This window comes from Amyelois transitella, chromosome 15, assembly GCF_032362555.1.
Source record: "Amyelois transitella isolate CPQ chromosome 15, ilAmyTran1.1, whole genome shotgun sequence".
NCBI lineage: Eukaryota > Metazoa > Arthropoda > Insecta > Lepidoptera > Pyralidae > Amyelois > Amyelois transitella.
This window is the reverse complement of record NC_083518.1, coordinates 4,803,417-4,831,125: the sequence shown is the minus strand read 5'-3', so window position 1 is coordinate 4,831,125 and position 27,709 is coordinate 4,803,417. Positions and strand designations below refer to the sequence as shown.

The following is a 27,709-nucleotide window of genomic DNA, read 5'->3' as shown; positions in this document are numbered from 1 at the left end:
ATGGAGTATCTTAAAAGCAACTTTTTAACACAAGTCGACGATGGTAGTCAAATGGAATATTTCGAACCTCCCATTTTTCCATACGATGGACCTTCCAATCACCAGGAAATTTTCCATCCAGGATACTACCCTGTACTATGTGACTATAGGGCCATGGAGAGGAGCTTCGAAATCCCAGGCCTGGCTTCCAGTCAGTGTGAGTGGTCAGAGTGGAGTGGTACTCAAGTTATGGTGAAGCAAGAAAATGATTTGGAAACAATAGCAACGACATCCGGTGTTAGCGAAGAAGGTAAGGCTTATTCTTTTTTACACTACTGCAAAGGAAAGGTTTTGTTTTGAACATGTATATATCTTGTTATGGGAATGTACCTATACGTTAACTTATACTAGTACTACTAACTGAAAGATTTTTATAGAAACTCTTTATGTGTTAGTAAGTACTTCTTTTTCCTCATGGCTTTAGTCGGGGTTGCATTCTCATCACTCTAGAGAGGAGCCCGGGGTTTGTCTTTGATCATGGATTTTGGATTGGGTGACTCATTTTTTTACACGAAACGACTCCAGTCTGACCTTCGCAAGCTGTAACCAATGAAAATAAGGGAGGGAGAAGGATTTAAAGGTAGCTTATTTAAATTTCCGCGAGATAAAGATGACTTAACAAATTAAAATTATTAATTGAATCGTTTCTTGTGTTATTTTACTTGTTAAACATCAGTGATGATTGTTGAATTAATTTTATTTGAACAGAGTTATTCTCGCGTAAAAAATATTAAAGTGATTTCTTAATACTGGCATTTGGAAGTTGAGAAATAACAATCGGATAAGAGGTATGAAAATAGCCAGCTATTTAAAGGAAAAAATACTTAGTTGTTTCCATTTTATTAAACACTTCAACATTTCGATCGTCTATCTAGAGCGTCTATAAGGTCTGCATACATACATTGCGGGGTAGACAGAATATAGTTAAAGTTGTGGATATATAGGTACGTATCATAGGGTGTCTGAGCAATTCCTGTAACTTTACTTAATATTGAAAATGAAAAAATGAAAAATTTAAAATATTTTATTTGGAAACAAAAACAAGTACAATTTAAGTAACATAGGATAACGATGACATCTGCAGAAGTTATGAAACTGTGTCGCAGATCTCAACGCCCACCTCCAGAAAACATTTATATAAGGGTATCATTTAAGCTATCACCAATTTAATTAGTTTTGTGTTTCTTAAATAATAGGGTTTGTCCTCAACATAGTAGATCTGTCACCAAAATGTAGTCACCAAACAATGCAAAATCAGTTCCACAATAAATCACCTAAAATCCTGAGATATAAGGTCTAGTACCCAATAAATGTTTTTGTATGTATTATAATAGGTGTGTCCTAATAAGTATTTAAGCAAACTAATTTAAAGAGATCACCAATAAATCATATTATGTTACTAGAAAATTGCATTAAGTTCAAATAAAAAATTAGGGTTGTCATCATCGTTTCAACCAAAAGATTCTGCTACTTAACTAGGACTCCCAAGGTTCTAAATTTCCACTGGTAGTATAAATTATATTTAAATAAAATTTTTAGCAGAGTAGTAAATAAAACAATTAAAGTTAAAATAATCAATATTTATTGTTGAAAATAATTACCACTGAACAATCAGCGCTGGTTTAAAATAGCTGGCTTATGGCTAGCAGAATCCTACTACTATTATAAAGGCGAAAGTTTGTATGGATGTATGGATGTTTGTTACTCTTTCACGCAAAAACTACTGAACCGATTACCATGAAATTTGGTATGTAGTTAGCTGAAGACACATAGGCTACTTTTTATTCCAGAGTTCCCGCGGGATTGATAGGGTTTCCATGCGGACGAAGTCGCGGGCGGCCTCTAGTAGTAGATAAAACACTTAATTAAAGTTAAAATAATCAATAGTTAACTACTACCCATCGTTGAGGCCGGATTGGTCAATTTTTAAAGCGCGCCAATTAGTCTCCGCCCCTTTGATCATTTTTTCATTAAAATTATAAATTGATGTATTAAATTGGTAACGAATACTATTAATTTAATATCTGAACGAAATAAAATGTTACTACTGTATTGGTGACAAAATATCAAATAAAAAGGAGTCGCAGTCAGGGATCGATAATCGATTTATTTGGTGACAGATCTACCATTCTGAGCACAGAGCTATTATTTAAGTAACAAAACTATTATTATAAGAACAAAGTTTATATTCATGTAATTCAATATAATTTTATTGGTTATCGATCTCTTATTTTACACATATATTAACATTAATTTGATAATTCATACCTGGGAACAATTTTTGTTTATCTGAGAACGAAAATATTTCGTGGCGATAGATCTATTTATTAGGTGATACAACTTGATGACAAATATAAATTTTGGTGATAGAAAATATAGTTCCCTTTATATAATGTGTTTCCTTAATCTTAGCACCCAATTCATTTATTACAACAAAAGAGAAGGAAAAAAAAATAAGATTTGATATTTAATATATGTATTGGGTGCAAATGTGTTTGGTTAGTGTGTTGTGTGGAAAACGTGTTTATGTTGGTGTAGGTATAGAGAGGAAGTAGGTATGTAAGGCTGTATTGCGATTTGAAACGTCTAGAGGATATTTAATCATGGGAATATTTAACGTAAAAGAAATTATTGTTATTAGCCGACTTTTATAAGACTTTCCGTATCATCGTAAGATAGTTGCATGAGCCATTCAGTGCATGTAACCCTGCATTTGTAAGATGTAAGCGGATATATATTAAGTTGTTTATTTATTCTATTATACAAAGTAGAGCTAAGGTAGTAAAAATGTTGAGCAGCTAAGGTAGTACGTCGTATTTCGATTCGGCAGACTTTGTCTGATCTACGCTTATTATGACAGATTGTGGGGTCATAGGCTAGTTGTGAATGTTTATATAGAACAGTCTGTAGAACGTAAAGCTGTCGAACTGTAAGTACTCTGCATAAAGAATACAATTCATTTGTAGGGAAGCGAACTGGATTATTCGTAATTACTTTAAGAAGAGTTCTCTGAGCTCTCTCCAGCCTGAATATGTGGGTTTTCGCAGAACTGCCCCAGGCTATAATTCCATACGACAGAATAGACTGAGCAAGGGCATAATAGACAATTTTCATTGTATGGAAATCAGAGATTGACCTGAGTCTTTTAAAGACAAACATGAGCTTTCTGATTCGAGAAGTGACAGAATCAATGTGCAGTTTCCAGTTAATTTCACAATCTATAATTACACCTAGATATTTAATAGAGGAGACACGCTCAATTGGAGTACAATTACAATCTGACAAAAAATTGGGATGCTCAGAGCATGTATGTAGGATTATCGAGAAGGATAGCGCTGATTGAGAGGGAACATGGGGTGCAATATTATGTCTAAGGTTGCATCCGTGCTAAGACTAGGGAATAAAACATGACTGTTTGTTTGTCATGCAGCAATAAATCGCACCTGTAGTTCCCTACATAAGGCCCCTATGTAAGACAAACATCGAGCGTACCTACGTGCACAATTCATGTAAACAAAGACGGGCGCCGGCGCTTGTTCATCATATGTGATGCATCAACTGGTATCACGAACCGACAATGATTTCTGAAAGAAATGCCGATAGCTTTGATAGGAGAACAATAAATATAACTAATCTACGCGTGAGAATATCCTAACTTTAAGAAACAAAGATCTTATTTTTATCTTTCTTTATTATCTTATTTTTTGTATTTACGGCAGAATAGAATTCCACCATTCAATCTCTTACAGAGGGATTTAATAGCACGCGACTCTTCAGTCGAAGATCAAGATTATCCTTCGATAATCTTGATATTTTCAATTTCCTAAACGTATTGACAAGTATTTACACGGAATTAAGGTATTCACGGTATTCTACCTATATGTTGCAATCGTAACTCTGATTTTAATTTTCATTTTATAAACTATTCACATTTTGTTTACAATCTACGTAAAGAAAATGTGAAAATAAGAAACACATTTCTGTTAGATTTTCACTGATAAAAACTTTAACTTTTTTTTTTCAGTTTAATTGCCGTGTGGCTCCCGGCACCAATACAAAAAAGAATAGGACCACTCCATCTCTTTCCCATGGATGTCGTAAAAGGCGACTAAGGGATAGGCTTACAAACTTGGGATTCTTTTTTAGGCGATGGGCTAGCAACCTGTCACTAGTTGAATCTCAATTCTATCGTTAAGCCAAATAGCTGAACGTGGCCATTCAGTCTTTTCAAGACTGTTGGCTCTGTCTACCCCGCAAGGGATATAGACGTGACCATATGTATGTATGTAATTGCTAATAATACCGGATGTGCCTCTCACATCCTTTTTTAAACGCCAACTTTCAAAATGGCCCTTTTGACTTCAATTGATCGTATTTTCTTTTGTAGAAGTCAGCTCGCCGACGGCTGGGCGGAAGGAGCGCACGGCTTTCACTAAAACTCAGATTCGAAGCCTGGAGGAAGAGTTTTCGAGAGCAAACTACCTCACTAGACTTCGCAGATACGAAATTGCTGTGGCTTTGCATTTGACGGAGCGGCAGGTGTGCTCTTTATATATAATAATAAATATACGAGTATTGTTGGTTGAACTCAGATTAATTTTAACAAGAAAGACAATACTATATTATTGTGCTTCAATTATTCTGAATTCTTTGACACAAAAGATGGACTGCGGAGTGGATGACAATAAATATTATGATGTAGTTTATTTCTCGTGGTAATTTCGAGAATTTTTTGGTTGCATGGTATTAAACCATATGTAAGAATATTCGTATATTTTTATGTATGTAAACAGTTTCTTTTGCATTATTAAATATATCTATTTTTTACAGGTGAAAGTATGGTTCCAAAACAGAAGAATGAAATGGAAAAGGACAAAGAGTACTTCGAAGCGCATCAAAAAGAAGGAATAATCAGTTAATAATAATTAAAATTAAGGTATATACGTAGTAGCTTTAATACCGTTCTAGGGAAAATTTAAACTATTTTTAAATTTACGATATTTATATAGCTTTACTTTCTTAACTCTTACTTAGTGAAAATAATTAAGAAAACACAAAAATCTGGAGATAAGGATATGTTTATTAGACAAATACATACCTCCGGCACACAACACTGTGTGCCGAACATAAAACTAAAAAATAATATTGTAAACTAACACACTATCTTTGGAAGAAACTAAACATCCGGGCTATGAGGGCCTACAATTTGTTCAAAACAAGTGAGCAATGTCCACGAACTGACCGAAACAGAAACAACGCGTGAAACTTCCAAATACTAAAATACTAGCAGTATCATAACATTCAAATTGATCTGTTAAGGCGATGCTCTCCCCCCAAGTGCGTGATAATAACTTCACCTGCGTGATTGATGAGCATTATATTCCCCGAGTACATCACCTTAACAAATATAATATTTCTGTACAACATCTAAATGTTAACATTGGACCATATTCTATATTATATCATTATTGGACCAAAATAAAATACTAGTAATTCTCAACAATAGATATATAATATTGTATTTTAACATACGATTTTTAACATGAGCTTTAAGGAATAGTGTCGGTACTTTCCATGTTCAAAATATGTACAGTTATCTTCGCAAAACGATATTTTATGTAACTTTTGTTCGGTAGGCACAATTAAGCATATCGGTGTTTGACATTAGGCCAAATTCATGCTCGCGCGGCATCGAAGCGCTTAGCGTCTTCCTGGCATATGAAATTAAACTTTAATTCGCAGACGATGTTAATTTTTCTGGACATAAAATCATGCAAATTTTTCAAAACACTCATTTGTTATATTGTTTGGTTTGTTTTTTTAGCAATATTCTAATTTTATTTGACGCTTAAACTGTGCATGAATTGGCCACAAACTGATATTACTAAAGGACTTATAAAAGATATTTCATTTTAAGGTTTGGTAGTGCCTTATTTTTACTTTAAGGGACAATGTATTACTTCTACTTAGGACAATAAAGGAGTTTTGCTTAAAAGGAACATAATTTTATTTTAGATTTAAGTTTATGTTTAGGCATCACATTATGGAAAGCACAGGAATAGGAAAACGCGGTTTTTGGTAGTAAGGTGCTCTATGCTATGAACATTGTGTAATTAGTTCTTAGTTTATTCTTATCTTCAAAATTACATGATGGAAAAATATTCAGATATTCCAACTGCAGTTTTATACTATACAATTGTATACATTACAGTAAATTGTCTACGTTCACGCAAATGATACGAGGCGTAGAAGCGAACACGTATAAATAAATTATAAATGCATACTCAAACCTGACTAGAGAATTTAGAAACCTTCCCATGTCCAAGTCAATTTCAAATGGAGTTAATAGTTTAATTATTCATTTTATTAAATTGAAAGACAGATTGTAATTCATGTATTTGCAATAACAAGTATCTTATGTTTACAAGAAAGCTATCCTATATCTTATGCTAAGTTAATATCTACCTAGACAGCTTTTCTTAGTTATATATTTACCCTTATTCCAACTATTCGCTTTATGTCTGGGAAAATATATAAAGGCAGGGCCTCTCAACGTCGTATCATTTGCATAAATAAAAAATCTAATAATTGAAATAATATATTCAACACAATCCTTTTCACCATTATTCACAGCGCTGTATGTCCAACTTCCTACACTAGTATATACACAGTATATAATTATTAAGGCTCAACCGGTGTCTCACTTAGCATATTGCATATCTCACTTCACATTGTTCCATACACTGAGGCGTTTCTCACTAACACAAGCTTTACGAAAATAGGGATATATTAATAACTTAATGGGAACAGTTCAGAGTCTGGCGTGACTACACTACACTGCGGGACCCTTGAGGTGCGGGACTACGGCCTGGAGGCTAGGGGCGTGCAGCGGTCACGGGCGGCCGTCGCTAGACGACCACGAAGATCAGGCTTCGTTATGGGCGCGGGCCTTCCGCGCTCTGTGCGGGGCTCACGACTGCGCTCTGTGGAACACTCGTCATCACCGTCTGCGGAATCACCGTCAGTGATTTCGGTATCTTCGGCATTATCATATGGCTCGACGACATTATGGGCAGGTTTGGGGTCAGAACTGCTTCGGTGGTTATTGAAACAGATGGCCCCAGTTGTGGCAACTTCGGCATCGTTGTCACTAGTAAAGACGGGGACGACACGACCGGCGAGGCGATCGTTTGTGACGTCACCGTGGCAGTCTTCGGAGGGATAGGAGCGATGGTGATGTTCTTCAGGCCGACATTCTTGAGTATGGTGGCCGCATTGGAACTAATTTGTCCGAGCTCGGGCATTTCCTTCTTCTCTTGCTGCTTGTCTTCTGCTATTATGTTCTGCACGAGGGTGCCGCCGTTGCCGAGTATCGCTGACGGCTGTATTTCTGTGACCACTGTTTTTTCCTCTGTGGAGGGTCCCTTAGCTTTGGGGTCTCCATCTTGAAGCAGCTTCATTTTCTCCCTGCGTATGAGACACATCTTATTGTAGTCCTGCAGTGTGATGTGGTATCGTTTCTGGTTGGTTTTCACTTGCACCAAACTGGGGAGCAGTCGTCCGTCAACCGCTACTTGCGGGGGTTCACTCGCTGCTTTGGCTATGTTTTCCTGTAAAAATAATGTGTTTATTAGTATAATTTGGCATGTACATATTTATTGATTAGTATTTAAAAATCAGAGCTTTAACGGAAGAAACAATCTTTGTCCCACATCAACAAAATACTAATTAGTGTTTTCCTTGTCAAACAATTAAACAAGTGCTAATATATTTACGCCTTGCCATTGTAAGTCTTGATTATTTTTAGTATAAATGTTAGTTAGAACGTTTGACCGCAATCTGCCTGGTGGTAAGCAAGATGAAGCCTAAGGTGGTGCATGCAAGCTCAAATAATGCCTATTCACTCTTGCCTTGAAACTCCCAAGTTATAAACATACATATTAGGGAAGAGAGATGCGGGTAGGGAATTATAAATCACAGCGGTAAGCATGATGAAAGGTTTTTGCTCATCTCTAGGTGTGAAGGGCGATGTCGACCATCTACGGGTGGAAACCCTGCACATGCGGCCTTTTCCGATATTTGAATAGTGCAGGAGGAATTACATTATGCAATTCTAGTGCACATTCTCCAGTGTGAAGCTTGTAAGTATTATATTGACTACAATATATATAAGTATTGTAAAAACTCCCAAAGCTAGTTAAGAATCAAACAATAAAGCCAACTTACCGGTGTGATCGGCATGAGGGTGGGCCTCCACGGTTTGCTCTTTGTTTTTTGTCGTTTCGGAGTGTCACTTTTAGGAGAGTCCTTCTTCTCTTTAGGCGGGTCTACCTTCGGAGAATCCAATTTTGCCGACTCAAATTTCGGTGGTTCATATTTAGGGGGGTCGAATTTAGGTACAGGCAATGGGGCCGCCGCAACTTCTGTGGGGTCCGAAGCAGACACATCTTTAACTAACTGTTGAATATTCTGCAAAACATTCTGTATAGCTTTCCTGCCTTGAGCGTTAGGCGTATTTATTGCTATTAATTCTGGGGGCAACGGTTTGGATTTGGACTTATCTTTAGAGGTTTTAGGCTTCGGGAACGTCCCGGGAGGCGGCATAAACTTTTTGGGATCCTTGTCACCTTCTGAACTCTGACTGGTCTTTAGCAAACTCTTGCCGTTCTGCGACGGTTTCTTGCGGAACTCCATCAGCGAGATAACCGGCTCACTCCGTCGCGGCGTGTCGTTCACCACGTTGTCGTAAGCCCGCAATCTACTTTGAACAGAATCGCTGTAGTTAGCCGCGTGGGGCGTCGCGTTGTGAGACAAAACTAAATCGCCACTTCTGAAGTATTTCTCCAGTAAGATCAGATGCCGCATGAAGCTCGACTGGTTTCCGTACGGCCTTTGCAATTCATTCCACAGCCTTTTAGTTTCCACGTCGTATTGGATTGTCGAGTGGCACTTCTCCCAGCCTTCGGGCGTCACACCCTTGACGTTGTTGAAATCAATATTACAATGTAAGTTCATTTCTTCTTCGCCAGGGAACAATTCCCTGACAGATATAGAAGGATTTGTCTCCAACCTCTTTACTGGATTGGAGTATTTGGCATCAGAAGCTTTCTTAGTGCTAGGCTCCTTATCAGTACTCAACTTCTTTGACAATTCACTCAGATTTTTCTTCACTTGAGTAAAGCTTTCTGACATTTGCCATTTATTCTTTAACGTATTTATATCCGCTGGTTTCTTGTTCGGTATACTCTCTATAGTACACTCGTCGTTCAGAGATATATTTTTAAGAAGAGGGATGTTATCCTGAGGGGTACCCTTATCGGGATCAAATATTTGCAATTCCTGTTCCTTCCTGTTCTGTTTTTCTTTGTGCGCAATAATGTGGCCCAATTTGTGGATTTTCTTAGCATTCTTCTCATTGATCCTGTGTTGTTGGGCCGGCTTGATGATGCCCGAAGTCTGTAGCTTCATGATATTGCGTTGTTTCTGCGTCAAATTCGCAGGCTTCTGCAGGAACTGCGCAGGATTGTTCTGTTTCTGTAGTAAGTACTGTAATTCAGTCTGCTTATCTAATATAGGAGCTTCAAAGTCGTAAACGTCTGATTCATCACTGTGCGTTGGTTCCGGTGGTTTCACAGCTCCTGGTACTAATATTTTGTTTGAAGATATGAGACTTTCAATATCTTCTTCTAATGGTTGTACCATCTTCTGTTCTACTGTCACTGCTTTTTGTTCAATAGTTATAGGTTTCTGTCCATCATTGCTGTCTTCTTTGGCCTTTTCAGGAGAACCTTCATCGTGAGGAGTGGTTCTTTCTGAAGACTCGCTATCACCTTTTTCTGGTTCTGTGGACTTTCTCTGTTTGGACTTGGTGCGCTGTTTCTTCTTCTGCTTGAAGCTGGCGTTGGCTTCCTCTTGTATCATCTTGGCTTCGTCTGCATCATTTTCCGACTCTGGTGGTGCTTCTATGTTGTATATTTCAAGTAACCTGTTGAAAAGAAAAAGTAGTATAAATTTAGTGAGTACTTACACATGGTGTTTGTCTTTTTATATATATTAGTGCTTTATCTTTTTATATGATTTGATAGTAAAAAAATATACATACAAGACACAACCCAAGCTTGAGTTATGGGATAGATCTTGATGTTAATTTATATTCTATAGATATCTTCTTTAGAAATAACAAGTGTGTTCATGCAAAGCAAGAACTAAACCCGCTTCATATGCGGGCAACACTGCGTAAGCGTTACTTATAAATTGAAAATGTTCAATATCACATTGTAATTGTATATTCTTTTTTATAAGATCACTAACTTATTCTTATATACTATATATTATAAATAAGGCTCCTATACCTTGTAAATATTGCCTCTTACTCCTCATTATACTAGTTTCCTATGTTGAACACTCTTTATTAATCTATTTCCCCAATCCCTTAGTAGTTAGGGCAGTATAGGGAAGTAGTCCAAACATATACAAAGTTCATCTTTTGTCAAATTCTTAATGTCATTGTTGTAATTTTTTTGACGTCAAGCGATATTGTGAAACCAAAAGATAAGACAATTATTAAGTGATATTGAACTATCCCATAACAATAAATAAAAAAAATTTTTTTTTAAATTTATTGTAGATAAATAAACAAATACCTAAAATAAAAACTAGTGAGCACTACAAGAGAGAGAGGGAGAGAGAGAGAGCATACGTACTTGCGCGTGTAGCCGCGCGCCTGCGGGTCGGCGAGCGCGGCGCGGCCGGCGCGCTGCAGCAGCGAGCAGTAGGCGCGGCACACCTTGCACAGCAGCGGCCGCTCGCGGAACTGCGCCGGCACGCCCGCCGCCGCCAGCAGCGGGTTCAGCTCCGCGTAGCCCTGGAGTCACGCTCACACATCAATATGCTTCAAAAAAGGGGCAAAACTACGAGCGAAAAGGATACATTTATCTCAATTCCATCAAAAGGCTATATGGTTGAACGTGGCCTTTCAGTCCTTTTAAGACTGCTGGCTGTCTACCGCTACTGTCTACGCAAGGGATATAGAAGTTGTTACGGGGTTTCCTAGATAACATAAAAATTTTGGATCCATGTTCAAGATTTAACAGTAATAAACAAGAACAAAAACTTAATCTAAACTTAAATATAAACTAGGACGCGAGGAGAGCTTTTCTTAAAATACGGAACCCATCCAAAACAACATGCACCACTGCTAGCAATCGTCTCAGGGTTTGAAATGGAAAATTAAGACTCAAATATTAAGGTCGTTTCGAAAGGCAAAAAACAATAAAAAACAACTACCTTACTTAAACGATATTTGGCAAATTGTTGATTTATGTTTCCAGTACATTTCGCTCAACTTACTCCTTATTATCACATTTATAATTAAAGATTATACCCATTGCTTAATTGCATCCAGTTCTGAGATACCAACCAATGGCTGTCCGCTGGATGTGTAACCATGACCGTAGCCTGCAATGTACTCACGTGGTGTATGAAGTGCACGTTGTGCAGTTTGGTGATCCTGCGGCGACACAGCACGCACGACATGAGCGGCGACAGCGAGCGGTAGTGCGCGCCGCACAGCGGGATCGTGTGCAGCCCGGGGTAGTCGCATTTCAGCTTCAGCTGCGAGGGAAACACATTTTATGAAGGGAGAAATTGACGATGAAGGATTTATTGTATGCTAACTAGCTACCTTGAGAACCTCAGATAGGTTTATCGTCAAAATTATTAGCAGTTGCTACGATCCGTAGCGTAGAAATCAGAGTATGACTCATTAACATTTAAGATTATAACGGGTGCTCAAATATGCAAGTTTAAGGATTTTGTGTCGTAAATATTTGTCTAACATCATCAACTAATAATGTGAAAATAATAAGCAAAATTTAGGTTACATTTATATATTGAAGAATAAAAACAATAGATACTAGCATATCCAGTTACTCTGCATGGAACTCTAAGACGGGATAATAAAGGTTAATTTACAGTGAATTTGGGAAGGTCGATATACTGTTGACTGTACAGTCACTAGTTTTGGATGAAGAGAATTATGTATTTTCTGCAAAAACTACTCACCACTTTGTTGACACTGTTCCTCATCTTGATGAGCCACTTCCTCCTGATGGAGTTGTCCGCCAGGCTGCTGCAGCCCTCCGTGTGACACGTGGCGGGCCGCCCGCTGGCCAACGACGGCGCTCCGTCTTCGTCGCTCTCCTCCTCCATTGGCGGGCTTGGCTGCTTCTCTGGTTGACTATGAACATGTAAAAGGGTTAAGTATAGGGCGAAATTAAGCAGGCGTTAAGTCAAAAGGACGAAGAGTCCTTTTTGGACCATGACAAGCAAATGTGTGAGAGAGATACAGGGAAAACGGGTTATAAAGCAGAAAAATGAAGAAGTGGGAGACCGTGTGAGACTTGGTAAAGAAATTGATACTGGAAATTCATCAATCAATGATAATCGATAGCCTGAGATAATATAAGAGAGAGAGAAAGAGAGAGAGAAAGAGAGAGAGAAAGAGAGAGAAAGAAAGAGAGAGAGAAAGAGAGAGAGAGAGGTAATCTTACGCGGGCGGTGTTGGGGAGGGCAGCAGGGCGTCGTTGGGCTTGGCGAGCGGCCGCTTGCGGTAGGACGGGCAGTTGGCGCGCCGGTCCACGTGCCGGTAGCACGCGTCGCACAGGCAGCTGTCTATCGTCAGCTTCTCCTCGTCTGTGGCAAATATAAATACGAAAATAAATTCCCTGCACAACAAAACTTCGAACACAATATATTATGTATTATTAAACCTCTCTTGCCACGGGTGGGTGACCTGGAGGCCTGAAATATAGGTCTAACCTAGTTTAGGCTCCAGTCCACCTCCCAATATAAATTTAATTTGGTATATTGGTATGTTGTGGAAAAAATAAATCTTTTTTCATTTTCATTTTTCATTTTTTCAATCTTAAACTAGGTAATGCACAACTGGCGGCCTTGTAATATCTCCTTCAGCCAACTTTTTTGAGATCTCGGGTTTTTAACAGACAAATACCTTGTCATCATTATCTCAGTAAGGTGGTATCAACACGAACTACCTGACTGTGACAATGTGCATCTAAATCCCTGCTACAGATATAAATTAGGGTGAAAGAGAAAAGATTGCCCTTACTAGCCTCTTTGTGTGTAAATTCTATTTCCAGTAATTTTGATAAGAATCAATCCACGAAGACGAAGACCACTCCATCTCGTCCTCTGAATGATATCGCGAATATCAAACCATTCTTAAGTACATTCAAGTTAAATCATTTCACAGCAAGTAAGTGATTTCTAACTAGCTGTTTCTATCGAACGCCGAACTTTGATGAACTGCTGCGAACACAACCGCTATGATATGTAATGATTAATTTTGTTACAAGTAGTAACACTTTATAAATCTTACCACCGAATCAAACAATAAAAACTTAATAAAAAGCGACCTTATTACAACGACATTAAACTTAAAATTCAAAAACAAAATGTCTCCTGCATGTCGCTTATAAAAGCGGGTTGTTCAGTTTGCGGGCTCAAATGGCGCGCTCTGCTAAGCTCACCTCAATCGCTCAAATATTTTTGCGCAATTTTTTTATTTGTACAAATCTAAAATAACGATATCCCCAGCACCGAATTTTGTATACCTGACGGCGCAACATCTGTTATTCTATTTCCTACCTTTTTGCGACAAACTATAGAGAGAAATAACTACAATGACTTACTATCCAAAACTTTTTTCTGTCTATCTGAGCTCTTCATCTGCGCGATATGGCATGGCGTGTCGAACAGGCCGAACTTGCCGCCGCAGTAGAAGCACTGGTCCATGCACAGCCGCCCAGGGTGGATGCTGAACGACGACGCCTTCTCTGGTATCACCAGGTTTAGGGTCTCTTTGGGCTCGACGGGCTCCGGGGCGGCTTCTGGGTCTAAAGGAATAAAATTGTTATTGACATGCAAATTTTGAGTGCTGTTACGTATTAGTAATCCTTAACGATAATTAAATAAGTTGGTAAGTCTTAAGTATGTTATGTTTTTATATATATATTTTACAAGACTATGTGGAGTTAACAATTAGGTGCAAAGTGTAGATGTATTTGTTAAGTTTCCATGATTTTATTCACTTAAAAATGGAAGAGGAAAGTTCTTTGTAAAATATTTCATTTTGAATCACTTAGCTGGATGGCCTACTGGTGAAAAATTAAGAAAGATAGTGTCTGGTTGCTAGGCTTTCGACTTACATGAGATCTCAAGTTTATTGATGAACTGTTACAATTTTGTATGAGTTTATAGCGACTTTAGCAAGCAAACTTTTCTTGGTTCTTCACGAACTTTGCATTTCTGTTATCATGGTTTAACCTTTAACCCACAAGTAAGACATAAGTTATCATCTAATTAGTAATTAACTTTAAATATAAAATAGTATAGTATATAAATAGAGCCTTTTTTCCCTAATTTAATGAAAGTAATAATTTAAAAATTAAGTATTCATAATACTACTTGAAATCATTGTTTCTGTAATAAGTTTGCGAAGCTCTAATTATACCTTTACTGATAGTGCTGTTGCAATGTTTGTCATATGTAATTTTTAAACAATAGCACCAAATTAATGCTTCAAACTTAGCGCAGGCGATCACATATTGACATTAAAATCTACCATTATATTTCAATCAGAATAAATAAATAACTGCAGCACGTCACGACACACAAAAATAGATTGCATATATATAATTTACTAAAGAATAATAATATAAAGGTCTGATAGTCGCGTGCGCAAAGTTAATAAGTTAAGGGTGAGTGTATGTGTCCACACACCATGGCTGTTAAGGCGATTACTGTAATGTGACTTTCTGTGCCCACCATCGGATGTTGCGCCGGCGCCGCTCTGTGGACAAAAATAATCAATTGTAGTAAAATACACTTTGATCATCATTCAACACAATATGCGGAAATTATTGTTACAAATATGGATCATAGGAAGCCAACATGTTGTACACAAGTTCCTTGTGGAGTTTTGGGTAGCACCATTTATCCAGAATTCTTATGGGAATGGAAAAAAGGGAATTAAAATATGCGAGTGGTAGAGGAGGCCAATACATAGGCTGAATCATTGAACTAACAAAAAATATTTTTGGTGGTTTATAAAATAATAACTTTAGTGAATTAAAAGTGCATCAACCCAGAGTGTGAATCAGTTAGCCGTTAAATGTTAGGCTTAGGGTTTCTTTTTATGCATTTATCTGCAGATCTACAAATTAGAAATAATTTCTTAAGAATGCAGTCGGGAATGCCTATTGATAGAAAGGTAGGAAAATCTGAGCAGTGTGTTCATTGCAAGTACTGAATCTACATAATTAGGCATTGTAATATTATTTTCACTTAAAATGACTTTGATAGGTAACTCTAAAAGTCTCTTAAATAAATGGATGTGCCAAAACAACCGAAATGGATACAAACGGTTGCACTTAAATTTCAATGTCTTTACAAAGTACTTGAAGATAATTTATTCATATCATGTCAATTATGCAACTGTTATTTGCTACACAGCTGACTGTGACACCATGCTACTGCATTATGAGCTTTAAGTAAGCTGTTAAATTAAGAAAAATAAAAAACTACTTTCCTCGCGAAAAATGATTGATGTCGGATCTTAAACTATACTTCTATTGCAATTTTTATAAATCAGTCTAGCGGTAAAGCAGTGGAAGCACAATAAACAGACTGTCAAATTTTGTGTGGAAGTATGAGTTACATGTGGCATATGTCTGACCCACCACAGGGATAATTTGTGCACTTTATGTAAGTGATATACTATTTATTATATATTATTTACTGCAAGGTAAACTACGCCATTAAATATTATATTTCTCCATTAAACAAATTGTCTTGGAAAACAGGGACGCCTTGTTTTCTTCTATTTTAAATGAAAACACTCTACTCTCTATCTATCTAATATAAATATTTAGCGTCACTAACTGACTAACTGGCAGACAAGGTACAACCCACCATTGGGCGCAGGCAGCTGAAATTTGGTATGGTATATTCCTAGATGAGTAATAGTAAGAAAGAATTATAACTATAAGTATATTCTGGTCAATAATAATTCTCACCTCACGCTTTTCAATGGTGTAGTAGGCGGCTTCCTCCTCTGCGGCCTCGCCCTCCGGCGCGGACTTCCCGGAGCGGTGCTTACTCTTCTGGAAGGTCATCTTCAGCGAACTCCTATACTTCTTCTTATCTCTTTCTCCCGAGGTACGATTCAACTTAATCACAGTCTTCAAAGTCCCCGTATAATCACCTGATCCCGCCTTACTAGTCTTATTCTTATTACTATTGTAAATACGTTCTTTTTCTTTTTGCTTTTCTATCTTAGCCTCTTTCGCCGCCTTGTGTGTCAATAGACCAAGTGTCCGCAATATTGCTTCTTTGCGTTCCCGACTTTCCGGTGATTCGTGCAAAATATTGCTTGGTCCTGGCTGACTTTCGATTGAATTGCGAGCCGATTTGCTCCTAGCCTTTACAATTTTTGCGATTTCGGGAGTCTTGAGCATTTCAGGTATTATACTAGTTATTTCTGCTGTCTTTTCTGTGCCTTCTTTAGCCTTGGCTTCAGGTTTAACATCAGTCTCAATGGATTTCTCATCAACACTCATTTTTTCAACTGTAGTTGCTTCAGTGGTTGTTACAGTTTCGTTTTTCCTTTCACCTTTAACAGACACTGTCGGCAGAACATTGATTGCCACAGGCTCTTCAGTATCAATTACAGTAACGCTGGTCATGTCGGTGCTATCAGTTTTTGAGAGTTCTGTTGTCATAGATGTGTCTTCGGACACCGATTTTGGTTCCACTTGAGGTGGGGGCAGTGCTTCTGCTTCTAATGGCTGCATTTCTTCAGACTTCATAGCGACTGGGGCAGGAGTAATTGAAATTGCTGCTGAACTCATTGGGTGCTGTGGTGACTTAATTTTTTCTAATGTGGCCATTTTTTCATCATTAGGATCGGAAGTAGTTTCTGCAGATTTACTTGACAACGATTCTCTAGATTTGCGTTTAGTTATTACTTTAATATCGTTACCGCTATTGATCTTAGCATCATTGACCATCCGTGGGAGTATGGATATTTGATTGGAGTCTATGACAACTCCTGCTAAGCTTTGATTCTGGTTTGGTTGCAAGGTCGCATATTGATGTATATCCACTTGCGTAATTGGAGCAGATTTATCTACAGATTTCTTTATTTCAGTTAAAGTCACATCTTTGCCTAGAGATTTCTCAAATATGCTGATAGCATCAGATTCCTTTGAATGGTTGGAGCTTGTGGATTCTTTGCGCGCGCTGATACTGTTCCTCTTAATTAATGTAACAGAGTTTGGAAGGTCAACATCTGTTGATTTTCTTACTTGGTCTCTTTTGACAATTGAAATAGCGGAATTATTTTCAAAACAACTGAGAACATTTTCTTTCTCAATTGGCCTCTCAGGAGATCGAACAGATTGAATGTCTTTCAATGGTTTTATGTCGGCACCAGATTTAGTGATCAATACAACATCATTTGTAACCATCATAGGTTTGCTTTCATTTGACTTTGATTCGGATTCCTGTCTCTGTCTTTTCTTATCAAATTCCTCAAATTCTTTCAGTCTATCCATTAATTTGTCTATACTTGCTACTACTGGTTTGCATTTAAATGGTATTTCAATTTTGCTACCATCTGTTGATTTTTCAGCAGAATCCTCATAATGAAGTCTAATATTCTCACTATCATCAGTCTTAGATGGTGTAGTTTCATTGGTCAGAGAAGTAACAGATTCTTTATCTTTTATTGGTGTATCAGGAGTTGCTATACTATTATTATCCCCTAATGGCTTGGATAATCCATAGAATTTTGAAACCGTTTTTGCCTGTAATTGTTCAGGTGTGTTTTCAGCTAGAGTTGATGTAGACATTTCCTCAACATCTTTGTCTATATGTTGGTCCAGATCATTAATGAGATCATCAATCTCTTTAGATAAAGTCTCAATAGTTTCGCCTTTGTCATCAGCTGCATCGCTATTTATATTGCTGGTTGTGCAGGCTTTGATTGGAGAAGTGTTTGAACAAGTGGAATTGGTGCGAGATGCTGCCATAGCTTTCCGCCCTCTCCGTGCTTTTCGAATATTTTTTGACATTTCTTTTGAATTAAAAGTTTTGGACATACTAGTCAATATACTACTACGGGCTTTAAAAAGCGTATCAGTTTCAGTCTTTAAAATTTTTTCTTCCATGTCAGATGAATTTAATTTTATTCTATTACTATTATTGTTGTCAGAATCTAATGAAGTACTTCTTTTTAAGCTCAATTTTTCCTTATTATTCTTTTTATTTGCTAGGCAGCTAGGTTCCGCATTCTGCTTGGTTTCGGCTATATTGGAGTCAACATTAAGAGAAGGCACTTTTTCAGTTGTCGAGATCTGTACATTACTTTCAATATCTACATCTAGGTCAGTCTTAGATTTATCTAATTTTTTGTTGAGTTCCTTACCATCACTGTCATTAAAGGTTTCATTTAGACTTATGTCAGATTCAGTGACATCTGAGCTTTTTGAAATTTCACTGCCATCCCGAGAGCAAGAGCGACCCCTTTTTAGCTTTTTGCATTCATCAGTATTATCAGAAGCATCTGCAGCCTTTGAATCTGATAGAAGACGTCTTCGCTTCTTTTGCTCTTTCATTACAACTTCATTTAATAAATTATTTTTTACTTTTCTAGGCTTCCCACTTCGAAGATTTTTGGCATCAGTGAGCAATGGACTATTGCTTCTTTCAGAGCGCATGGAATATGGGCTTGTGCGTGGTCCAAGCACTAGGCTGGTAGGTGAGTCGGCAAGTACAGATTTCATCATAATCATATCTGAACTGAGTCTTTGTCTACGACCAGCTGTTTTAGGGCTGGATGACCTAGAATTAGAAGTCACTTCTTCAATTGGCTCCTTTTTTATTTCCGATGCAGGAATCAAAGGGATTGTTGTCTTGTCTCCTGAACTATCAGGATCCGGCTTCACAGCTGGTTTTCTTCCTCTTTTGGCTGTTTGTTTGACAATTGTTTTTATCTTATCCTTGATTGCCACAGGTTTTTTGCCCCTAAGGGTCTTTCTGATGCCCAGGGGCCGTTTCTTCACTACCGCTTTGGGTTTATTTACAGGTTTCTTGGTGTCTTTGGATGTTTTGGGTTCTTCCTGAGTAGGTTTGTTTTTGTCATCTTCATTTAAGTCTGAGGCTTTCTTGCGAGCTCGAGTCTTGGGTTCTATTACAGTGTCCTCATCGATGCTCTTGTCAGACTCCTCCTTGGACTGCTTAGTTTTCATGTTGGAATGTGTGGTGGGAGAAGTCCCTGTTGCTCCGACATCAGGTAAAGGCTGCTGCTCAGCTTTAATTGTTTTAGATGATCTAAGATTAATCACCAAATTGCGATTATGCTTGTAAGGGCTCCTTCCAGAATTTCCCTTCAGTGGCAGGTTAACAATCTCTTCTGCCTATGTACCTATCACACTATGTAAAGCTCTTATCTAAGCAGACACCACCAAAATAACCTTGTATATTGGTGGATTGGTTAATGACTGTTCATAAATGACTGAGACAAAACATGTCATCATAGCATTCCATTTGGACCTGAAATTAAAAAATAACATCATAAAGACTTCGGAAGATCGTAATTTGGTTTTCAAAAAAGTGTGAAATTACACTAAAGAATCACCTTTGAATCTCTGTTCAAATAATGAGAATTAAAATTTAATAAGCATTCGTAACTAAAATAAAATGTAATAGGCACTTATTTATGCCTCATTTTGGCTTAATTCCCATGAAAATTGAAATCATTATAAACAAAAACGAGTCCCAACATCTTCGCGCAAAAAAGCATTATTTTATCAATTGTTCTGATTAAATATAAATACATTGTGTCACTAAGCTACAGTTAAGTTATTAGTGAAGCAAAAAGTTGTTTACATTGATAGTTGCTTGGAAAATCGCGCCGGAAAACTCATGAAAAACTCGATGTTTTGGTGCTGGTTCGGCCGAGTGACACCTAACGCCACCTACAGCTGAGCGAGTGCGTGTGCGTCGAACGAAAGCACCAAATCATTTCCCTAGCCGTGGCGCACCTCTGATATGTCCTCACAAAATACTCACCAATTATCCAATGGAATCTCCAAAAACCACAATAAATAGTTAATTGGACACACAATACACCATAATATACGAAAAAGTTCAATATAAACACGCGATTAAACTTAGAAAACGATTTTTGAAAAGCCCAAGTGTATACAGGCGTCCGCCATAATGTTTCCTTCGAAACGAATAATATAGTTCTTATTGCTCTTGTAGCAATTCGCTCTATTCGCTATTCAAAATGGCGACGGTGTTGCGCTCACAGTGCGCGTTTGCACGAGTTTTTGTTGGAAAAACTGGACGAATCCTGAACAACTCAACTGATTTGGGTACAAAAATCACTCAAGAAACACAATCGGTAATTATTTTATTCTGTTTTTACTGCTGCGGCGTTAAAATGTCGCTTTGACCACAACATGTGACAGTATTATGGTAGTACACCTTGCGCAACAAGTTAGCTTTGTAAAATGGCCATAATTAATTTTTTTACTCATTATTATTGTGTTTTTTCAACGGTTCACAAATTTCTAAATTGATTTAATTTTAATTAAGGGGTATATGAAAAGGGTTGTTAAAATTATGTAAATACTTATTTATAGGTTATCTATATCCTGATATTAAAATGTGCTGTTTTGGGCATCTTTGAATCTTTGAATAAAAAAGGCAATATTACTAAGACCTCTTGCCTATACATTAAATACATAGAATATAAATATTTATGAAAGTAAATTGTAACGAAATTGAAGTAATTTAAAATGAAGTTGTGAATTGGAAGTTATTATAAGAATTTTATTTTGTTTCAGGTAACATTTTACCCAAGGAAATATTCAAATTATGCGCATTCGCCATTTGTTCATAAAATAAAAGAACAATACGAATTTGAAGTAGTGAAGAAACCCCCAGAATGGACTTACGTAGAACGATTGTTGCCTTTTGAAAACATTCCTCAATTAAAACCCAAGGATAAATATCCATCTGGCTTTGTACCTCAAAAAGAAGAATCTATAAATTTGCCCTACTTTCTTCCTAGAAATAAATATCATGACGTTCCAATTTATTTACAATTGTCACACCGTGGTCAACGTAAAATATCAGAAATAAGAAAAATTGAAGGTGACATATGGCTATTGAATGATGAAGTAAAGGCCCTTTTAAAAACTAAGCACCAAAAATATATAGAAACAAGAGTCCATGAATTAACAAGGACCATTGAAGTAAAAGGGGATTACGTAAATGATTTGAAAGAATGGGCCTATTCTAAAGGGTTATAAGGTGCTTGCATGTATGCATGTAATGTCTGTCATAGTACTTAGATTTCCAATAAAATTTTGTTAATAAAAATGCGACGACGTTTTATTTATATTGTTGTAATAAAATATATATATTTCCTTACAAAATCTTCTTCCTGGCTTTTAGTCCCCGTTGCAACCTCACAACTCTGGAGGGAAGCCCGGGGTATGCCTATGATCATGGACCCTGGATTGGGTGAGTCAAGTTTTTACACGAAACGACTCCCATCTACCCTCCGCAACCTTTGCAGAAAAACCTAATCCGTATTTGATCGATCATGGTTACGCATCTAGTTTCATAAATGCAGGGTTTCTCACAAAGTTTACGCTCGCTGTATTTTCGTGAATGATAATAAAAAATGTAAATAAAGTTATTCTAGCTCCTATGTGAGGAAATAATAGTATCTAGGTAATTAAATAAGATTATTTACTTACGGTCTTCTGTTTCGGATATTAATCGAAATTATTCTCGATAAGACAAGCAACTCAGTTTTTCAATTAAAACTATAAGCCAAATCTCAATTATTTGATTCATTACACTAAAAGGAAATATAAAAACGAATGATGTTCGTGAAGAGACGAAACTTGCGTGGTGAGGTGTACGCGGCATGAAGTTTGCTTTGTTCAGACGCCACGAGGGGCGCTGGCAACGGCGGAAGGTTTTATCTACGTAGCTATATAACATCCGCCCGAGTGCGTTGCGTTGCGCTGGGCCTCTGGTTGCTCCATGTATTTTCGACTCGAATCAACTTCTCTTTGTTCAAAACAACTTTTCTGTATCTTATGCGTAATTTATTAAATGTTTCGACACTGTTTTCAGCTTGCAACTAACGCAGGCGAAGTCATTTTAGTTTTCTACGTTATTTAATGCCTTTATTAATGTGAATTAGCTTATTTTTAATTATGTAACGTTATTAACGGGTATGCGATAGTCAGAACACGATGTTTGAACGTTTACGGATATAAGAGTATAACGTAATATGATATACACGCTAAACTATAAAGTACATAAGTATTTATCTATTACATAGTCATTTTCAAGGTTAGCGCTTTCAGTCTCCTATTGCCACGTGTATAATTCTCGTAGGTGGATAATCTAATATAGTAGGTAACTAGCCTTTGTGCGCACATTCGCTCGGGCAATTTATTGCGTGGTATTTTTATGTAATGTAAACTGTCGACACGTTAACGTTGTAAAGTTTAGGGGTGCTTTTTTCAAACGCGGCATGTACCTAACTTGATGCTCAGATTAAAGTAAGCAATCGTGGTTAAGTATGGGGTACTTTTGGCATCCGCATCATAGTAAGTATTAATAGCTCATGCGCACATCGCCAGCCTTTCGTTCAACTTATGTGCCGGCAGTTGTAAAACGCTTATGTCATTTGACTAAATTCAGATGTTCTAAGTGATTTAGTACATACTTTATCTAAACAAGTAAAATAGGGTTTAGGTTATTGCTAAATGCTTTCATTTACCTGAATTTGTTATTTAGGTACTGCATTAATAAACATATCTGAATTTTGTTGTGTGGAATATACTCAAGTTAAGGATTATTATTATGAAAAAAATACTCAATAAAACCATAGTCAAAATATTACCACGTGGATGCATGTTTTTTTTAATTTGGCACAAACAAATAAATTTAAAGATCAAACAGATAAATATAAAAGAAATTGTACGACAATAAATATTTCGTAGTGTTAAAAATGACTCACCTACCCTACTTATGAAATAAAAACAGAAACGGACATTTCGAACAACATTTTCAGCAAATAGTGAGTTAGGCAAAGTAATACTTAATATACTTACATAAAATTATCAAGTTTAGCAAGATCACAATTTTACAAAAATTTGCTTGTTAGTTGCCTGCAACGAGTTTGCAAATATGTCTTTATTAGAACAATTATTGTTGTAATTTGTCAAACATCGACAAAAAAAATATTAAGTTGCGAAGGGGGCACCAGTATGTTATGGTGGCGTGAGGAACAAACCGGCAGTCGAACTCTTGATATGAAGTTAACTTTGGAAAGAAGTGTTGGTGAGTCAACAAGATTTTTATGTAAAGAGGTTATATCAAATTGTGTAAGGTGGTTTTGAGAGAAAGAATTTAATAACGGTTAAGGGATTCATCAAAGGTTTCTAAAGGTTTACTGTATTATTACGATAATTTAATATTTTGTCAAATTTCTTTCGTACTTTTTCAACCCCAATAATATCGTTTCGGTAATATGGGTTCCTAACATAATTGGCAAAGTCTAAAATAGATCGCACGAAGCTAAAGTACTGAGTTTAAGGGTCGTTGATTTCTGAAAGCTTTCTAAATGATGTGGTCGAAATGACATGAGTTATATTTGATAAATGTCGAAATGTATTTCCGGTCTTATTTAAATGTATATATAGGTCGGAGTGGGAAGGCCTAGACGAACGTAGGTATCTTGATCAAATTAAGGACGCCCTGGCAAAGGGTCAGGTTAAGAGAACCCGAAACCGCCGAGAGAGTTATGAATGTGGATGAAGCGAAGGAAGTATGCAGAGATCGTAGCAAGTGGAAGGATGTAGTCTCTGTCTACCCCTCCGGAAAAGAGGCGTGATTTTATGTATGTATGTATTTCCGGTAAAATGGGACCCTGAGTATTGAAATATCGAAGGAAGACTAATTAATTGATGCAAAATTCTATAGGCCGGTGCCGTGGCTAAGTAAGCTTATTTTGATATAAAAGGCTTATCTTTAAATCGGTCTCAAATTATTTTTGGTCATTTGTTTAATTCAAATTGTCTCGCCGTCCGCGTGGTGTAGTTATTCAGATTATTTCAGTGCAACTTACTGTTTTCTTACGATACAAATATTGAATCCCTACTAATGTGATAAATGCGAAAGTAACTCTGTTTGTCTATTACGCTTCGCCTAAACCACTGAACTGATTTTGATGAGGATGATGATTTACAGAGGTAGAGTTACCCTGAGAAACAGCATTTGTTTTTTATTGCGAAAAAGGGGGAGAATAGGTTGAATCTCTTGAATGAAAGATTGTTAATCAAAATTTACAGCGAAAGAAGTCACGGTCAACCGCTAGTTCTTAATAAATGAGAAGATAAGAGACCAAAAATAAGACAAAATTTTAATTGATACCTTGCAGGTGAATTGTAACATGGATAAAATCACGTTTCTGTTTGAGGTTCAACATCGTGGATAAAACGCATAATACAATGACCTAAGTATGACGTAACTCGATGAAACCGAAACATTTAAGGGTTTTTTTTTATTAATAAAAATGAAAAATAAATAAATAGGTAAGGTTGTTCAAAAAAAATTTTATTACGGAGAAAATATGTATAGTTACTTATTGTATGTGTACAATGAATTAGCTGTTGTGCTACAGGTTATGAAACCTGGCCACTTATAACCATTATCACATATCAAGATCACTGAGCTTTTACCAAGAGTTTCGGTGCCATGGGAATTTCCAGAAAAAAGGCAGCTTTTGACCTCTAATAATTTCCTGAGTTAAAAGTAAAAACAATCGGTCCAGGCAACTGACTGCATATTATACCGAATTTATATCATTTCTTGGGACGTTGTCACGGACGAACGGTTAACTAAACAATTTATAAATTTATGCTTATTTTATTGAAAATTTTTATTTTGTGTTGTTTATCAATACATATTATAGGTATTACTAAGTTAATATATATGTATATTATGTTTAGATTAACATGTAAGTAGGTAGCGTGGATTAGCGATATTGTACCTACCTGTATACGATTTAAAATTCCTTAGCAATCCAAGGATTTATCCAATTCCTTGGATTGCTAAGGAATTTTAAATTGTATACAGGTAGGCATGAATTAAGTGTGACATATAGAGTCATTTATTTGTTTGTTATACAAATTACATGAAATCAATTGCTACCTAGACTATTTTGAAGCTAAACTACTTAATTCATCTTTCATGACAAGATTGATATATAAACTTGTCATGTCAGGGTAATCTTTTACCAGAACACCCCTGAATTGATCAAGCTACGGTCATCTTGGCTTTTCCTTTCCAACGTTTCTATTTTCACTCTCCTTGTATAATTTGCTTAGTTGACCTTTCATTCATACTCAAGCTTCGAAATCAAAACCAACGATTTATTCAATTTTCAAATTCAAAATTATAAGTCATGTACCTACATAAGCATTCTCTATTACTGACACTCTCTTTTTTCTCATCAGTACATTACCTTATCACGCTTGTCATTGTTAATTACTTAATGGGTTGCTCTCAAACACACAGCCCACCGTATTCCGACCGACCGATTCGTTGCATTTCTAGGAAAAGGACGTAACCGAAACTAACGCTTAAGGGATAAAAGACGTCGAGTAAGTACTTTCATACTACGAAAAAAGTTCCATTTTATTTTAACAAAGTAGACAAATGAGGTTTACATATAATTGGTACATATTTGCAAGAAAATATAAAATTAGTCAAAATATAGAAATGTTTATTTTTTTTTAACTGTAAAAAAAATATTTCTCACCGTATATATATAGAAAGTAATAACTATTCATACAACATTATCGACATCCAATGCCTTACGGCTTAATTTCATTCGAGAATCATTCAGTCGACGGATGGAAAGGTGCTTTTACATCGACTGTTAGGTTAACTATAAATATTGGGAAATTCCTTTTTAGCCCAACTTATTAAAGGTAGTTAAATACTTAACGATGTCCAATTTAAATTTTCCAGACGTAAGGACATATTTGACAGGATCAATACGGAAAGGCTTGTAAATTTTGGGTTTTTTAAAGGCTAGCCGGTCTAGTTATAAAGCTATGCACAATATCACTTCTTAATATAAAGTCCCATTATTTTATCTGTCTGTATGTATTTGGTATATATGGATTTTGTTCCTGTTTGAAATATCTTCTCTGACGAAGGTTTACATCTATAAATGATACCCGTGCAAAGCCGGAGCGGGGCGCTAGTTATAAAGTGCTCACTTTACTATTTGTTTGATGGCTTCCGTGGCGCAGCGGTAGTACGCTTGCCTGTGACACCGGAGGTCCCAGGTTCTAATCCCGGCCAGGGCATGATGAGAAAATAACTTTCTTTGATTGTCCGGGTCTTGGGTGTTTATCTATATAAGTATTTATCAATAAAATATAGTATCGTTGAGTTAGTATCTCGTTACACAAGTCTCGAACTTACTTCGAGGCTAACTCAATCTGTGTAATTTGTCCCGTATATATATTTATTTATTTACTATCCAAACAATGTTTAAAAAATCTTTTCACCTACGATTTAATTTAGATACTTGCAATATGTTATTAAAACAATATTAAGGTTTTGAAAGAATAACTGATTCGTTTCATACGAGAAATTTTAATTGACATCGCCTATACATTTCTCATCGTAAAATGTATTGAATGTCAATTCCATCGTTTAGCTACACGGCTCAACATGGCTTTTTAATATTTTCGAGACTGGCGGCTCTGTCTCTCCTGCAAGGGATACAGACTTGATTATTTATATATAAATGTATTAAAAGAAAATTTTTGTTATTTTGTGAGAAAGGTGAATGTTCTTCAACTTGTTCGTTTCTGTAATTAACTTCTTTGTTTCTTACCCATATTATACTTGTTATTTGTCCTTTTTATTTGAAATGAAGACTGTCAAGATTTTATTTTGTTATATAAGAATTCCTTGCCAAATACTTTATGAGGTGTACTACTACCGTTGTATTATTGGCGTAAATAAATAAATAAGTAAAATAAATAAATGACCTTCGTCTGACCTGCGGGACTAGTAACTCTGTCTGTCTGTTATGCTTTCATCACTTAATCGATAAACCACTTAATCAACTTTGATAAAAGTTAATTCAGATATAGAGTTGACCCTGAAGAACAAAGGCTTTACAATATCTTGAAAAAAGAAAAAATTGGACGAAGTCACAAGCAGAAGCTAGTATAAAGCTAGTATAAAGGGGGAAAAGGGAACCAACTTAAGATCATGGTTACTCATTCAGTTGTATTGGTATCCTCTCCTTGAACTAAGTAGAGAAATGTAATGTCTGTATTTTGTGGTAGAGAACCTATATATTTTTTTTTAATGCACATGTGTGGATATGTGGTTAATATCGGAAAAATACGTGAGAATATACATGGACGTCTGTTGCATATATTTGTAAGCGAAGAACAAGAAGAACAGTGTATGCCAGCAGCTTTACGTGAAGTCTGTTAAAATGAATCAAAAGATAGTCTAA

The 27,709-nt window shown here is 36.5% G+C and overlaps 3 protein-coding genes across 4 annotated transcripts; 2 read left to right on the top strand and 1 right to left on the bottom strand.

The window, feature by feature from the left end:
- Positions 1 to 5,609, top strand: LOC106136284 (homeobox protein MOX-2). Its single transcript, XM_013336778.2, has 3 exons — positions 1 to 289; positions 4,427 to 4,578; positions 4,870 to 5,609. Exons 1-3 carry the CDS (start codon positions 1 to 3, stop codon positions 4,948 to 4,950), a joined length of 522 nt encoding a protein of 173 aa, XP_013192232.1. The 3' UTR covers positions 4,951 to 5,609.
- Positions 5,100 to 20,366, bottom strand: LOC106136325 (uncharacterized). 2 transcript variants are annotated; one of them, XM_013336843.2, is made up of 10 exons: positions 20,194 to 20,366; positions 16,137 to 19,674; positions 14,842 to 14,911; positions 13,752 to 13,955; positions 12,591 to 12,732; positions 12,103 to 12,277; positions 11,512 to 11,652; positions 10,743 to 10,903; positions 8,266 to 10,024; positions 5,100 to 7,649 (listed from the first exon to the last, which is right to left on the bottom strand). In XM_013336843.2, the coding sequence occupies exons 2-10, from the start codon at positions 19,368 to 19,370 to the stop codon at positions 6,975 to 6,977; spliced, it is 6,561 nt and encodes a 2,186-aa protein (XP_013192297.1). In that variant the 5' UTR covers positions 19,371 to 19,674; positions 20,194 to 20,366; the 3' UTR covers positions 5,100 to 6,974. The 2 variants fall into 2 exon arrangements, with proteins under 2 accessions (XP_013192297.1, XP_060804007.1); XM_060948024.1 differs by having other exon boundaries at positions 14,887 to 14,911.
- A 6-nt stretch (positions 20,367 to 20,372) lies between these two features.
- Positions 20,373 to 21,513, top strand: LOC106136326 (large ribosomal subunit protein mL49). The gene is made up of 2 exons (XM_013336844.2): positions 20,373 to 20,530; positions 20,976 to 21,513. Exons 1-2 carry the CDS (start codon positions 20,414 to 20,416, stop codon positions 21,441 to 21,443), a joined length of 585 nt encoding a protein of 194 aa, XP_013192298.1. The 5' UTR covers positions 20,373 to 20,413; the 3' UTR covers positions 21,444 to 21,513.
- The last annotated feature ends 6,196 nt before the right edge of the window (positions 21,514 to 27,709 follow it).